At 45.8% G+C, this 15,027-nt stretch overlaps 1 protein-coding gene across 1 annotated transcript; it reads right to left on the bottom strand.

The window, feature by feature from the left end:
* Positions 1-9,143: 9,143 nt before the first annotated feature.
* On the bottom strand, positions 9,144-14,812 carry LOC117857817 (mitochondrial-processing peptidase subunit alpha). The gene is made up of 13 exons (XM_034740690.1): positions 14,640-14,812; positions 13,266-13,511; positions 12,875-13,171; positions 12,624-12,791; positions 12,365-12,532; positions 12,188-12,268; positions 12,016-12,082; positions 11,452-11,546; positions 11,117-11,189; positions 10,967-11,037; positions 10,810-10,859; positions 9,678-9,790; positions 9,144-9,591 (listed from the first exon to the last, which is right to left on the bottom strand). Exons 1-13 carry the CDS (start codon positions 14,673-14,675, stop codon positions 9,539-9,541), a joined length of 1,518 nt encoding a protein of 505 aa, XP_034596581.1. The 5' UTR covers positions 14,676-14,812; the 3' UTR covers positions 9,144-9,538.
* Between the last annotated feature and the right edge of the window lie 215 nt (positions 14,813-15,027).

The raw sequence follows: 15,027 nt of genomic DNA, 5'->3' as shown, positions 1-15,027 counted from the left end.
TTGACCGTGATTACTGCTGCTAGTTCTGGTTCCCTGATTAAGATCTGCCGTATACTGTATCGTTGCCCCTTCCACAATCCACGCGGTTACGTTGTGGATTGCTATGCCCTTGTTTACTTCCCTCCAAACTCCCAACTTTAACACTATGCAAAAAGAAGATTCCCCATCACATCAAACTTGCGGTACATGCATGGAGTACTAAATGTAGACGAAATAAAAAACTAATTGCACAGTTTTGTTGTACTTTGCGAGACGAATCTTTTAAGTCTAATTAGTCAATATTTGGACAATAATTCACAAATACAAACGAAATGCTACAGTTGCGCATTTATAGCAAAATGCCAATTTTACCACTTCCAAATTGGAAAGTAAACAAGGCCTAGCTGCGCGGCCAACTATCTAGAACAACCTTCTTGAGCACCAAGGCATACACACATTACCATTTCTTTTTTTTTTTGAAAGCTCACATTACCATTTATTAACAGTACATGAGCAGTACAGGGAAAAAGTTATCTTCTTGCTCGTTATGGTTGCAAAATTTCCTCTTGCATGTGAGCTCAAGATTGAATATAATTACCGGGGCAGTCAACCAGTAAAATCATATTCCCCTGGTGAAAAGGGCGAGACATTATATCCATCACCACAGTTCAATTTTTCAGCCGATCTGTGCATACCTCCGGCTGCTACATGCACGTCGATCAAAGAGTATACGGACGAGAGGAGACTTGTGCCCTCTGCACTGCTCACATGACGTCCAGCATCGGAAGAAGCCACGGCCGACCACGCATGTTCTTCATTCGCCTCTCCATGTGATGGAGGCCCTTGAAAAAACGACGAGCACTCAAAGACCTTTTTTTCTTTGATTTTATCTAGAGACTATGTGCGATCCGTCTTGGCTTCCTCAACCGCCCACCAGGCCATCTGCTGCAAATTCTATGAAAACTTTCTTTGCTTCCTCCAACGAATATAAAAACAAAACTTTCTTCTTCTTTTCTTTGGTCCTGAGCAATCAAGAATAAAACTTTAAAGTAACAACCACTCATAACATAGCATCAGAGAACATTATAAAAAGAAGTAACGTATAGAATATTTGTTGATCTGTGGTCAAAACCAGCGGGCTTCTGATAAGCTCTCACATGGTTTTGTGATAAGCTAATCGCTTGCCAGGTGATAGGCTGCCTGCCCCTCGTTTTCGCCGGCCATGGGTGGTGTGTCATCATCCAGCAAGCGCAGGCAGGAGCAGGATTCCCTTGAAGATGCCCTGATGCTGCTCCTGACACTTGATTGGATATTCGGCAATCGGCTATCAGAGATTAGGTTTGGGATGACTAGTTTAATAGCAGCTTATGCACTAATACGTACTACTAATATTCTTCTTTGCCGACCAAATCCAAGCCCATCTTGCTAGGACTTTGCCGGCTCGCCTTTGTGTGTTAGTGTTGTTCATGTATGTGTTGCTGTTAACCTTTAGGTGAATATATTCGAGGCTAAACCACACCTACCTATGTCATTTCATATAAAGAAACTTCATGAGCTTTTTGTGGTGAGTTTTCCTACATGAAAAATTCCGGCACAAAAATCATGTGCAGCTGCATGTAGTTGATCGTCATAAAATACCACAAAAAGGACCATTCATGATGGTCTCCTTATCTGAAATTGACTACTTGTATTATACATCACCTCCAAAAACTTGGCGTTAATTGCCGTCCACTTCTTGCCGAGGGTTTGCTCATGATTCACGAAAACTACGACATATGACAATGGCAACAGAGAGCAAAGAAGAATTTCTCTATGAAAAGGGAAAGAAGATCGAAGAGGATTAATCCAAAGATCCTTCTATTAGGAAATAAATTAAGCTTTTAGCTAGAGGCGAAGTCAAGCTTTGCCAATTCCCTGGCTTACCTCATTCCAACTGGAGTCGGCCGGAGCCAATCAGATGGAGAGAGTACGTTAGCGATCAAATTACACGCCAAATCAAGTGGAAGGAGCATAAACCAACTTGAAAAGTACTTCCTCCGTCCCAAATTATACTATTCGTTTTGAATTTTCTAGGTGCATAACTTTTGCTACGTATCTAGACATAGCATATATCTAGATACGTAGTAAAGTCTATGTATCTAAAAAAGCTAAAACGAATAGTAATTTGGGACGGAGGAAGTAACATGCATTATTTATGATTAAGCAGTGATGTTGCATTAGGTTTCACACTTCTACTTCTTAATACTCCATTGGTGAAACCCACACTTCTACTTCTTAATACTCCATTGGTGAAACCAAGCACGACATTTGATGGCTACCTTTACCTATATGTTTCGTCTGATCTCTATCCATTGGTGACAGTTAAGGTTTGATATATGCATAAACTACCTAATAAACTACCTAATGATGAAGGAAGCGAAAACTACATCCACCTGTAGCACCTTGCATAATCTGTGTTTAAACTATCCCTAGTCATCGAATAGCATTTGTGCAACATAGAAAAACATCTAATTGCTACCTTTTGACGTAGCACCTTGCATATTGTTTAGCTTTCATTCTTCCTTCTGAAAGATTAGCTTTCATTCTTCGAGTTGGCTCCATCAAATGAACTGTTGCTCAAAAGCGAAACTTTGCGATAATTAAAGCAACGTTCTTTTTATGAGCATAGTTAAATCAATTTTGGTGCCGTCCTTCGAAATCAACATTTTTTTTTGGAAGCGATGTATACTGTGTCTTATAGGATGCTAATATTGAGATGCATGCACTACTCAATTACACCGAAAAACCTAAACTTATTGTTAGCACTAACAAATAGGATAACGCCCGGTTCTTCAGGGTCGTTAAATCTAGCGCTGGTCTTTCTCATTCTATAACTGACTGCACGTTAGCCGTTATTGTAGGACGCCCAACAGTGCCCTCCACATGTATAAACTGACTGAGAGATGATCAATGAAGATTCTCGATTGCCTCTCCATCTCTTTCATGGTATTATCTTAACACTTATGATCCGCATCTTCCGCTGCTCCTCCTTCCCTCCAATGGCACACAACCCCTCATCCTCCTCCTCCAGTACCTCTGTTGTGCACCACGACATCAATCCCTTCCACGTCGCCACCCCTATGCCTGTTGCCGCTTCCACCGTTCAACTCATCAACATCCGCTCCCATGTGCTGGAGACTTTGGACCTCCATGACTCCAATTACTCGGCTTGGAGCTCCTTCTTTGAGCTCACTTTCTGCAAGTTCGGCATCTTCGATCACGTTGACACCCAAACTCGCCTCTACGATGCTGAATGGACGTAGATCAACCACTGCATCGTGTCTTGAATCTACCTCACCGTCTCCAAGACGATCCGCGACATGGTGTTCCAACTCCGCACCACGGTGTACTCTCTCTAGCTCAACGTTCGTGGTCTCTTCCTCAACAACGCCACACAGCAAGTCGTCTACGCCTTCCAGGACTTCCACAGCCTTCACAAAGGGGACCGCTCCGTCGGTGATTACTGCTGCCGCCTCAAGCGCCTGGCGGACAACCTCACCAATGTCAGCCATCCCATCACCGATCAAGACCTCGTCGTCAACACCATGCACGGCCTCAGCTCCAAGTTCAACAACGCCCTCGACGTCATCGGTGCCATGAACCCGATTCCGTCGTTCCTGTGGGTGCACTCCTACCTTCTTCAAGAGGAGAGACGCATGGATCGTACCCACGAGATGGAAGACGCCAACGCCATCCTCGCCACAGGCTCGAACTCCTCCAGCACGGCGACTGCTTTTGTCGCCATGGGCTCCTCCACCGAGGTACCCTTCAAGCCGCCCTCCTCGACGACGACCACACCATCGGCCTTCTCCCTCACCAAAGGCGGCAACGACCTCAAGAAGAGGCACAAACAGTCTGACGGCAAGAACCGCTCCAACGCTGGCCCCACACTGCCAAATCTGACGGCGCCGCCTCAAGCTAATTGGGGATCGGCGTACAACCCTTGGACTGGTGTTGTCCAAGCTTGGCCGATGCCGCCAGCCAACTGGCGTGGCCCCAACACCGGCGTTCTTGGCAACCGCCCGGATGCTCCGTCGCATGCCATGATGGTGTCCACCCCTGGACAGACCCAGCAAATCAGCTTTGGTGCGCTGGCCAACCTCTTCATCGAGCTCCATGGCCAGTTGTTGTCCACCGCCACCTACAATGGCAGTGGTGACTGGTTCCTCGACACCGGTGCATCCACACACATGGCTACACACCCTAGTTTTCCCCGTGCCTCCCCTTACCTCCTGATTCAGCTTATGTGATCGTTGGCAATGGCGAGCCCCTCGCCGTCACTCACACTGGCGCAGTTTCTTACCCCACCTCCACTACTCCCCTACATCTCAAGAATGTTCTTGTTTGCCCTTCGCTTATTAAGAATCTTGTATATGTTCGTGCTCTTACACATGATAATCTTATCATTGTTGAATTTGATGCATTTGGATTCTCCATTAAGGATCTTCGCACGAGGACAGTGCTCCTCCGCTGTGACTCCACCGGTGAGTTGTACCCTCTACGCCACCACCACCACCAATCACCACAGCCTCCTCATCGCCACTTCATCCAAGTTGTGGCATGCCCGTCTCAGTCACCTTATCAACAATTCTTTGTCAAGTTTACTTTGATCTTTTCCTTTCTCTTGCTCTCGTCTAGATGATCACTCATGTAATGTCTGTCGGCTTGGCAAACATGTGTGACTTCCATTCGCTAGATCAAATAATGTAGCAAGCAGACCCTTTGAGCTCTTACACTGTGATGTGTGGACGTCTCCAGTTATTAGCAATTCTGGTTACAAATTTAATCTTGTTATACTTGATGATCGCACTCACTATGTTTGGACATTTCCCTTGAGTAACAAGTCTGATGTTCTTCCCACCATAATTTGCTTTCACGCATACGTCCGCACACAATTTGGTCAGTTCATTACCAGCTTGCAAACCAATAATGGCAGATAATTTGATAACCATGCGTTGCGATCATTCCTCTCCTCCCATGGGATGATTCTACGGTTCACTTATCCATATACGTCGCAACAAAATGGGCAGGCTGAGCATGTACTCCGCACACTCAATGACAGCGTTCATGCCCTCCTGTTCCACGCTGACGTGCCCATGACGTTCTGGCCCGACGCACTAAGCACTGCCACCTACACCCTCACCCCTGCCGGCCACGCAACGACAACACTCCGTGTGCACTTCTCCATGGGCATCAACCCAGCTACGATCACCTGCGCGTGTTCGGTTGTTTTTGCTATCCAAACTTGGCGGCAACCGCCCCACACAAGCTCTCACCACAATCTGCGGCGTGCATCTTCCTGGGATACCCGGTGGACACCAAAGGCTATCGTTGTTACAATCCTAAAATTAACCGCGTAATTGTCTCCCGCCATATCTACTTCAATGAAGAAATCATCCCCTTCAGGTCCAGGACTTCACCCACTACCGTGACACGGCCGGAGCCACCTCCAAGTGTGGAGTTGCTGCTAGCACCTTGCCGCCTGGCGGCGTCTCGCACGCCACCATCACCACGATGCTCGTCACCGACGCGGGGCAACGCTACCTTGCCGCCAGGCTATGTGGCGGCCACGACGCCAGGCATCTCTACCTCGCCACAACGCTCTGTGATGGCAACGCCTTCAGCTGCAACACCTCCCTCGCCGGTCGTCTATGACGACACACCAGCTCCGCAACCACTTGCATCTCCTCAACAGTCGCCACCCGCGCCCCCATCGCAAGAGTTTGCGACCGTTGCGTCTACTACCCCTGCACCACCGGAACCTCCTTCGCCACCACTAGCTCCGCTGCCCCATCCAATGGTTACACGTGCCCGGGATGGGATCACCAAACCCAACTCACGCTACGCTGCCGTCGCTGAGCTATCAACTGTGCCTACCTCGGTGTGCGTGGTGCTTCGTGACGACGCCTAGCGCGACACCATGCAGGAGGAATATGACGCTTTTCTACGCATTGACACATGGCGACTTGTACCTCGACCGCGCGAAGCCCACATCATCACTAGAAAATGGGTGTTCAAGAACAAGCTGCACGCCGACGGCTCCCTTGAGCACCGCAAGGCACGCTGGGTGCTCCGTGAATTCAACCAGTGGCCAGGAGTCGACTTTGACCAGACATTCTCCCCCGTCGTCAAACCGGCCACCATACGCACGGTCCTCACCCTTGCGGCATCAAATGGTTGGCCAGTTCACCAATTGGATGTGAAGAATGAATTCTTGCATGGCGAGCTCCAGGAACGGGTATACTGTCAGTAGCCCACAGGGTTCGTCGACAGTTCATACCCTGATCACGTGTGCCTCCTCTCCAAGTGGTTGGACGGTCTTCATCAAGCTCCACGAGCATGGTACCAGCGATTCACGACGCATCTACGCTCCCTTGGCTTCGCCACGACGGCCTCCGACACATCCTTGTTCGTGCTACGGAGTGGCAACGACACTGCCTGGCTCCTGCTCTACGTCGACGGCATCGTGCTAATGGCGTGCACCTCCGCCCTACTGCAAAACATCATCCACGACCTGCGACATGCCTTCACCATGAAGGATCTAGGTCCCCTACACTACTTCCTCAGCATCCAGGTTCAATGCACGGCAGATGGATTCTTCCTACACCAGTAGCAATACACAGAGGATGTCCTCGATCGAGCCAGCATGAGCAACTACAAGCCGGCTGCAACCCCGGTGGACACCAAGGCCAAACTCTCAGCTACGGTAGGGCGTTCCGATGGAAGATAAGACGTTCTACTGCAGCATCGCAGGCGCATTAAAGTACCTGACACTCACACGGCCGGAACTCACCTATGCAGTACAATAGGCGTGCTTGCACATCCACGCTCCACGGGACGCCCACTGGAACATGATCAAGCGCATTTTGTGTTACGTTCGCGGGACCACACGTCATGGCGTCCATCTTCGAGCTTCCTCATCGATAGCATTGACGGCCTACACGGACACCGACTGGGCGGGCTGCCTCAACACGCGCCGCTCCACTTCTGGTTTCTGCGTCTTCCTCGGTGATGCCATCGTGTCTTGGTCCTCCAAGCAACATGCTATCGTCTAGCTTTCTTCAACAAAAGCAGAATACCGTGACGTCGCAAATGCTGCTGTTGAGTGTTGCTGGTTATGCAATCTCCTCGTGAGCTTCATGTCGTTGTGGACAAGGCGAGCATCATCTTCTGCGACAACATCTCCGTCGTTTATCTCTCAGACAATCCAGTTCACCAAACGGACTAAGCATGTGAAGTTGGACATCCACTTCATTCGGGAACGAACAACGCTGGGACAACTACGCGTTCTACATGTGCCAACACAATATCAGTTTGTAGATATTATGATCAAGGGCTTACCAACTTTCCTGTTCGATTAATTCAGAAACAGTCTTTGCATCAGATTAGCTGATGCACTGACTGAGGGGGGGGGGGTGTTAGCACTAACAAATAGGATAGTGTCCGATTTTTCAGGGTTTTTAGATCTAGCGCTGGTCTTTCTCATTCTGTAACTAACTGCACGTTGGCCCGTCATTGTAGGATGCCTAACAGTGCCCTGCACATGTATAAACTGACTGAGAGATGATCAATGAAGGTTGTCGATTACCTATCCATCTCTTTCACTTATGAAGAAAGACGAACGATTCACCTTTACCTCCACAATTAACTTTGTGATCTTGGTTTCAGTTGGTTGGATGTTGCTTTGGTACTGGAATTAGGTGATGGGCCCACTATTTTTTTGAAAAAAAAGTCACTTCTTTTTACACTTTTTAATTTTTTATAAAGGAAATATTTCCGGCCTCTGCGACCGCACGCAACCAAGTTCTTACATCATCCTCAGCTTAGAAGTCGAACACAAAAAAAGGGAAACGAGTACACATAGAGCATGAATAATTCAAAAGCATAGTCTATTATTGCTTCTCCATCCATTCTTGACGAATATATCCAAAGTGAAGGTCTCTAGTGCTTTGCTTGCCGAACAGATGGTCTCTCTTGTGTCCTCATGCTGCAACAAGGACCAAAATCGCAGCCAATATACTTCTCTAAAAATGACCTGCATAAATGAATTGAAACGTTTTTTTCTCAAACGCCAAATCGTTACGTATACACCAAATAGCCCACGTAAGAACTGCCACCCCCACAAAGATTAAAGTTTTATCTTTTTTTGCAATGCATGTTAACCAATTTCCAAGCATATGTCTTATTGATCTAGGTGGGGTTAACCCAGTTTACGTAAAGTATTGTGTAAAAACAATTTATGGATAGCGAACGGTGATAAGCTTGAGCAGTTATCAGCTCGTGAAGTTGTGATACCTTGACCCTTGGCGTCCAAAGAGAGGGACAGGAAGCGATCGCGAGCATCGATCCTGAAAAAAAAGTGAAACCATGGGGGGGGGGGGGGGGGGGGGGGGGGGGGGGGTGTTCTTGGCGCCGCGGAAAAACGCCGGCGCCTCCCGTTCTCCGGCAGGCAGTTTAGAGTTAATGGCAGGCGAGGTCGACGCAGGCGCCAACCACCAGTGCACCGTGCCGAGCTGGAGGCGAGGAGCCAACGAAGACCAGCACATCCGCCATCCGCCAGCCAGGCCAGGACCACCGCGTCGTTTCCTTCCTCCGACGTTGCTTCCCAGCGTCCGCCCGCCCCTTCCCGCCGTCCCGAGCTCGCTCCCTCCCAGTCAAAAACGGCGACTCGGGAAAACAAGAGGCACGCCAATGGTGTCGCCATCTGTGTGTGGAAGACTGGAAGGCTCCAATTCCATGGGCCACCGGATCGTGGCCGCTCCCTCAAGTCAAGGGTGGGTTCCAGCCGTCCCTTCGAATCTTTTACCGTCTCATTCTCATCCAACTTTTACCAGCAGCCTCTATTTCGGGCCCACCCCACAATCCCAGTGAAACTCACCACTGAAAATATCCACTCTCATATAGCATGTCGATATAGTGCTCACCACTGAAACCACCTCAATCGATTCGATTAACCTTTGGTGCGCTTAATTCCCATCGCTTCGATTAAAAGACAGAAAATCCGAGAGTAAACAATGTCGATATAGTGCTCAGAAGCTCAAGCACTTTTGGACTGGCCGGAAACCTGAGAAAACTTCCACCGTATAAACAAACAGAGCGAGGCAGGCGATGAACAATACAACCTGTTTAGAACACAAATGGTGCAGAATTTCACCATCCTATAGAATCATTATTCATGCGCTTCAACATTCTCGTCAAAGATTTTACGACAAGAGAAAGGTATTTTGTACACTCTTTGGGCCTTGTAAATGAAAGAAGTGCCCCGGTATCGGTTAAATTTACAAACACATGACTGGCCTATCACCAGCAAGAACCACCAACTCAAGTGGATGAATGTTTCCGCAAAGGAAAGGGGGAGTGAAAGAGTAATTGAAAAGTGAGCAAAGTTTTCAACGAACAAAATTGTACTGAGGTTCCTTATTTTTTCTGATGAAACTTTGACCAAGAATGATGGCCTAGGCGTGAAACATATGGGCTGTTAAACTTGTCCAGCAGGCAGAGAAAAAGAAGGCCCACGTATTCATTTCGAGCTGAACTTGCCACTGACGGACTCATAAGTTGGCATATTCAGAACTGCACAATGAAAGCCGCAGAATCAGAAAACTGCAGTTGATATTGCACTATCTAAAGGTGACTTAGTTATAAGGAAATGCACTCACCGTTTCCATGGGATGCCATTGTTAATGGTGATGAGATGATTTTTTCAGCAACTGCTGTTACGTCTTTCAGAGTAACACCATCAACAGCTTTGAGAAGGTGCTCAACAGGTTTCCTGCAAGGTTTTTATGAAGCCAAGATTAGGTGGACCTGTGAAAGTATGATACAGAGATATCATAATAGGAAAGCATAATGATTCGGTTTATTTTTCACTGACTACGCATAATAATTTGCACAAACTTAACTGATTATGTAAGTGGAGTTTATTGTCTTCTCAACTGCATTACAAGTTTATGACCATGCTCTCTAGGATAACTCATTACAGGTCTTGCAAGGAATCATTTTCCCAATAGTCTACGTAATTTCAGCTAGTACCCTTATACTGCAGGATTGAATGCAAAAAGATCGACCATGTGCAAACACCTGCTTTCCTCTACTCACTAATATAAACCAAGTAGGGTCAATGGGCAATGTCCGATCACCTTCCCCATTAAGAGCCACATCAAAATTAAGATAGTGTTTGGTTCGTGCTAAGGTCACGTAAACGCATAGTGAATCAGATTACAGTGTATTTGGCGACGCAATGGGTGATTACCCTCTTTGTTTGGTTGCACTCTGGTAACATAATCAGATTACGGTGTGGGTGTTGTATCTGATTACGGTGGAGGAGGGATAACAAGCTTGTATAGATATTATTTAGGTAAGGGATTCGATTCCACTGTCAATTGATTACAAACCACCACAACCAAACATATGTAATGGGATTCATTACCTTCAGTAATCAGATTACGTTACATTTGAGCCAACCAAACACCATCTAAGAGTAACCCTTAAGTGCTCTATGGTATCTGATATAGTTTTAGAATTGTAGTTTGTGCTAAACTTATAGTTAGCACATACTAGTTAATCCTACAAGAAGGCCAGCTTCAAGATAAAAATTGCACAGTACATCCGAAATTCTGAACGTCCCTGAACTTAGTTTCTAAAATATTAGAGCCAATCGTTTGGTTTATGCTCTTTCTCTGAAGCTATATCGTAACAGCATTCTGTTGCGACCTTGAAGGAAATAGAGTCATAGGTAACTGGTGCAACTTTATGGTTTTATCACAGCACTATAACAGTTACAACACGTACCTTTCACCAAATGCCAGTAATTGGCGCCCCATGTCTTCTGTTAGTGATGCCTGTAAGTTTCAATTATTAGAGTGTTAGTGATGCCCAAGTTTCAATTATTAGATATTTAAAGTGAATCATCAGTGCAGTTGAAGGAATATATAACATTCATACACACCTTCGATTCCAGGTTCGCTAATATTGCAGATTTAGCTGATGCTTTAGCACGATCCAGTTGGCTTTGCTCAACTGCAACAAGAAAAAAAATTGAAGTTTCAGGCAAGCAAGTAATCTACAAATAGGAGCCGAGATTGGATAGTTAGGATACCTTGTCCAGGAGTTGCAAGGGAAATGAGCTCTCTGGCTGCCAGGTCAATAGCTTTAGGAACAAATGATGCATCCTGATTATGACAACACTTTCATCATGAACTGTACTTAAAATACAAGCTATGGAACACTCATGTTTCTTTCTGTAACAACGGTTTTAACTCCTCCAATGTCAGCTAATAACTTGAGGATGGTTTTGAGTTATTGAATAGAAAAACATAATCTATAGATACCAATATCCAATTGACTATTCCATCAACAGCATGATAGTTACATAAAACAGCCACATTATGCATGACTAACTAATTAGCTTATGCAAGTGAATATAATACTTACAGTAGATGTATGAATTCCGAAGATGCCAGTGTTACTGTGAACATCCTTGAAAGCAGAGATTGACTTGATTTGGTCAAATTCATTAACAAGATGATCTGCACGAGCCACAAAGCATGCATCAAATTCAGGCACTAATATGATCCCACTAACTATATAGAAGGCAAGCCAAATATAGATAGATCCTGACTCTTTGGATTCATGGGATTACTTTACAATTCTTGGCATCATAGTAACAATCTTGGATAGTTACTGCATGATTGAATAGTAATTATTAAATAAAGCAGAAGTGGAACTACATATTTAACAATTTAGGTTGCTTTGCCCTATAATATATTGATAAAGAATAACCAAACCCATGGTTGGAGGTTTCAATCTAGTACGTCCTTGGACAAATCCCACTTGAAATATCATCCAGTCAGAGAATGAATAGATTCAATACTTCAGTCTCGTAAAAGTAATGTTTACAACCAATTAACCTCTCCAAAGACCTATAATTACTCAAAATGTATATGGTATCTGGCATGCATCCTAAAGGATGAAAACATAAACATATGTTATACTTACTTAGACGCGAATGCAATCCCTTTCCCTGCCTTCCCCAAGAAAAGGTGCCACCACCACCCAGAAGTGTCTAAAAAATTGCAGAACCCTTGGTGAATCAAACCAGAAAACTAGAAAAAATTCAAATCAAAGTGTCTTGTTCAGAAAAATCATGAATCTCTGAACAATTCGGTACCTGAAGAACTGATACAGTGACAAAATCTTTTTCTTTGAGCCAACCACTAGGGACCTCAAATGCCAAAGCAACATCTGTGTTCTATTTTGCAAGAAAAAACCAAAGTAAGAACAGAAGAATCTAGATGATGAAAGAGGTTCCATAAATGGCTTGAGTGGACAAAATCATAATGCCTACCGATGAATCTGCAGTTCGTCTATATTCTCCACCAACATAGGTAGATTTTGGCCTTGTGGTTCCAGCAACACTGGGAATGTCAGACAGGAGTGGTTCAGCAATAGATACCAATTCATCATGATCAACACCTGATGCGGCTAGAACAATTCGGGGAGCAGTGTAGTTCTCCTGATACCATGCAATGAAATGTACAGATAGCTTGTCAATAAGGATACTTGGACGTATAGAATACCAAACAAAATTTGGAGATGAAACTCACAGCTATGAACTGTTCTAGGACATCTGTATTCAATCTGCTAATTGAAGATTCTGGCGCAATCAGAGGGTTTGCCAAAGCACCAGAATAGCCAGTAGAATGAAGGGCCTCCAAAAGCAATTTTTCAGGGTTACTTGAGGCTTTTGCAAGCTCTGCCTTGAGTTTCAAAATCTGTAAAGTAAACAAGTCAGCTGAGAACATAATCCATTAATCTAGATGGCAGATGTGGAAGGGGATGATATAAGATGGAATACCTGTTCCTTGACTTCCCAATCAAGAAAAGCAGGGTTGCGTACACAATCAATAAGCACCTCAACCATTTCAGGCATGTATGTCTTCAGGGCTCCATAAGTGTAGCTCATCATCTCACGACTAGCAGATGCCTTGGCACTGCCACCTATTGCCTCAATTTCACGCACAACACGCAATTCACTCCTGTTGGTAGTGGTTGAAAAGGCCAGTGTCTTCAACAGCTGACTGGCACCTGTTGTTTCAGGTGCTTCATAAACAGAACCACAATCAACATAAACTCCAACAGAACAAGATGGTCCCTGCAGAGGAAATAAAAAGCAACCTATCATCACCAGCTGCCCACAATGACATGGATGAAACGAGTAGCCATATATAAAAATAAAGAGCACATACTGCAGATGTCTCGGAGGCTATTTTTACACCATTGGAAAGTGTTGTGATTTTTGTCTTGCCAGGCTCCACGAGATTAGGTAGCGGAGGAGGAATAGTCACTCCTGGAAGTTCAAAATCTGGAGGAGGTAATGCATTTGAGCGTGCACCAGTCAACCAAGTCCAGAAGCCACCTGATGAGCTCTGTGCAACACTTGTGCTGGCAGACCTAATTGCAATATTCATCATTTGAGCATCTGCCCTGTGCCTCTGCAATCAAAAGGAAACAATCAAGATTACATTTCAGTTTTGAAAGGCCTAACGCTCATGTGACCGCTTTAAATTCAAATGAACACCCCAAGAAAATCAGGCTATATCTTTGTTTTGCCAATTATTGTAGTAAAAGTCAGTACTGCAGAGAAAAATTCTCGTATAGGGAATGATGAAGTTTAATACATTGGATCCTCACATACAAAGACTATCCCATCGTGTAATGTGGTTCTACTATCTTTAAAACCCAAAGTATCATCAGTGCTAATGGATGATTGGATGAAACACTCATCAACACACTGCCTGTTAAGTGTTAACTAATATAAAACATCAAGACTTCAAGAGAGTTTCAAGCACATGTACTGTACAGATACAGCATTAGCATGAGGTCATGAGAAGTAAACACCATGGCTTGAGAAGATTACATCATTTTTCAGTCAGGACTCAAGGAAAATACAGATAAAGAATGACCCACAAGAGACATAACTAGGCTTAGTTCACTTGAGGCATCCTAAATACATAAGAAAAGGCCACTGTAAATCAGGAACCAAGCATTAAAATGGAACAGAGTCTGGGATGGATTTAAAGAGTGTCATGTCTATACATTAACACTAATTCAGGGATCAAACAAATAGCATACTAGCATATCCCTATGGTTTCCGCACGCCAAAAAAAAACACATCTTACATGATTTTGCAACAAGGTAATAACAATCAGCCAGACCTATCTGAACTCATTCTACAGGAGTTTTGATGCCTTTGCAAACGGCCACAGAAGCACAGATTCCACTAGTTCCCCACATTCAGAACAATCTACAGACCACCCATCATCACATCTCAAAGCAACACGTTCCCAACTCAACAGGACAGGGCAAACATTCAAACACACGATCGTCGCTTGCAGCGCCAGAAATGCCCCTCAACCCCTACGCTCACGCATCAAGTCCGCGCGTGTTCGCCCGACCGACAGGTTCCCAATAAGGATCCACCGCCTCGCAACGCGACCACAAGCGGCGGCGTTGCGGATCGGGCGAATCGCGGCGCGGAGCGCGCCCAGATCTACCGGAAATGGAAGGAGGTGGGGTAGGGGTAGGGGTAGGGGTAGGGTTCCAGGCGGGCTGCGGCTAACCTTGAGGGCACGGAGGCCCGAGACGGCGCGGTACATGGTCGCCGGCGTCTGCTGCGGAGTGGCTCGACGGGGTCGTCACCGGCGGCGCGGAGGGGGAGGTGGGCTGGTGGCGGAGATGTGAGAAGGATGGGATGGCGACAGGCCGTGAGACAAGTGGAAGGCGACGACGAATCGAGCTCGAGAAGAGTGTGTGCATATCGCGAGAATTAAAGGCCGCGTATGTGTGCCCGGCCCACTCAGTTTGGGCCTCGAACCGTGAGTTAACTAGGCCCAACTCTCTCTGTATTGTAGTTCTCTTGGGCCAACATCCACATCGTTGGCGGCACGACGCCACGACGAGGGTCAAGTAGGCCCAACAACTCTCTCTGTTGTTCTCCGACCACCAACC

Source organism: Setaria viridis, chromosome 5 (assembly GCF_005286985.2).
Source record: "Setaria viridis chromosome 5, Setaria_viridis_v4.0, whole genome shotgun sequence".
Taxonomy (NCBI): Eukaryota; Viridiplantae; Streptophyta; class Magnoliopsida; order Poales; family Poaceae; genus Setaria; species Setaria viridis.
Note: the sequence above shows the minus strand (reverse complement) of the source record. Positions and strands in the feature narration are given on the sequence as shown.

Coding starts and splice junctions, on each gene's coding strand:
- LOC117857817 (XM_034740690.1), bottom strand. CDS start 14,675: ATGTACCGCGCCGTCTCGGGCCTCCGTGCCCTCAAG. Junction 12,083..12,187: donor TCACTGTATCAGTTCTTCAG/GTACCGAATTGT, acceptor GCAATTTTTTAG/ACACTTCTGGGTGGTGGTGG. Junction 11,038..11,116: donor CCTTGCAACTCCTGGACAAG/GTATCCTAACTA, acceptor TTCTTGTTGCAG/TTGAGCAAAGCCAACTGGAT.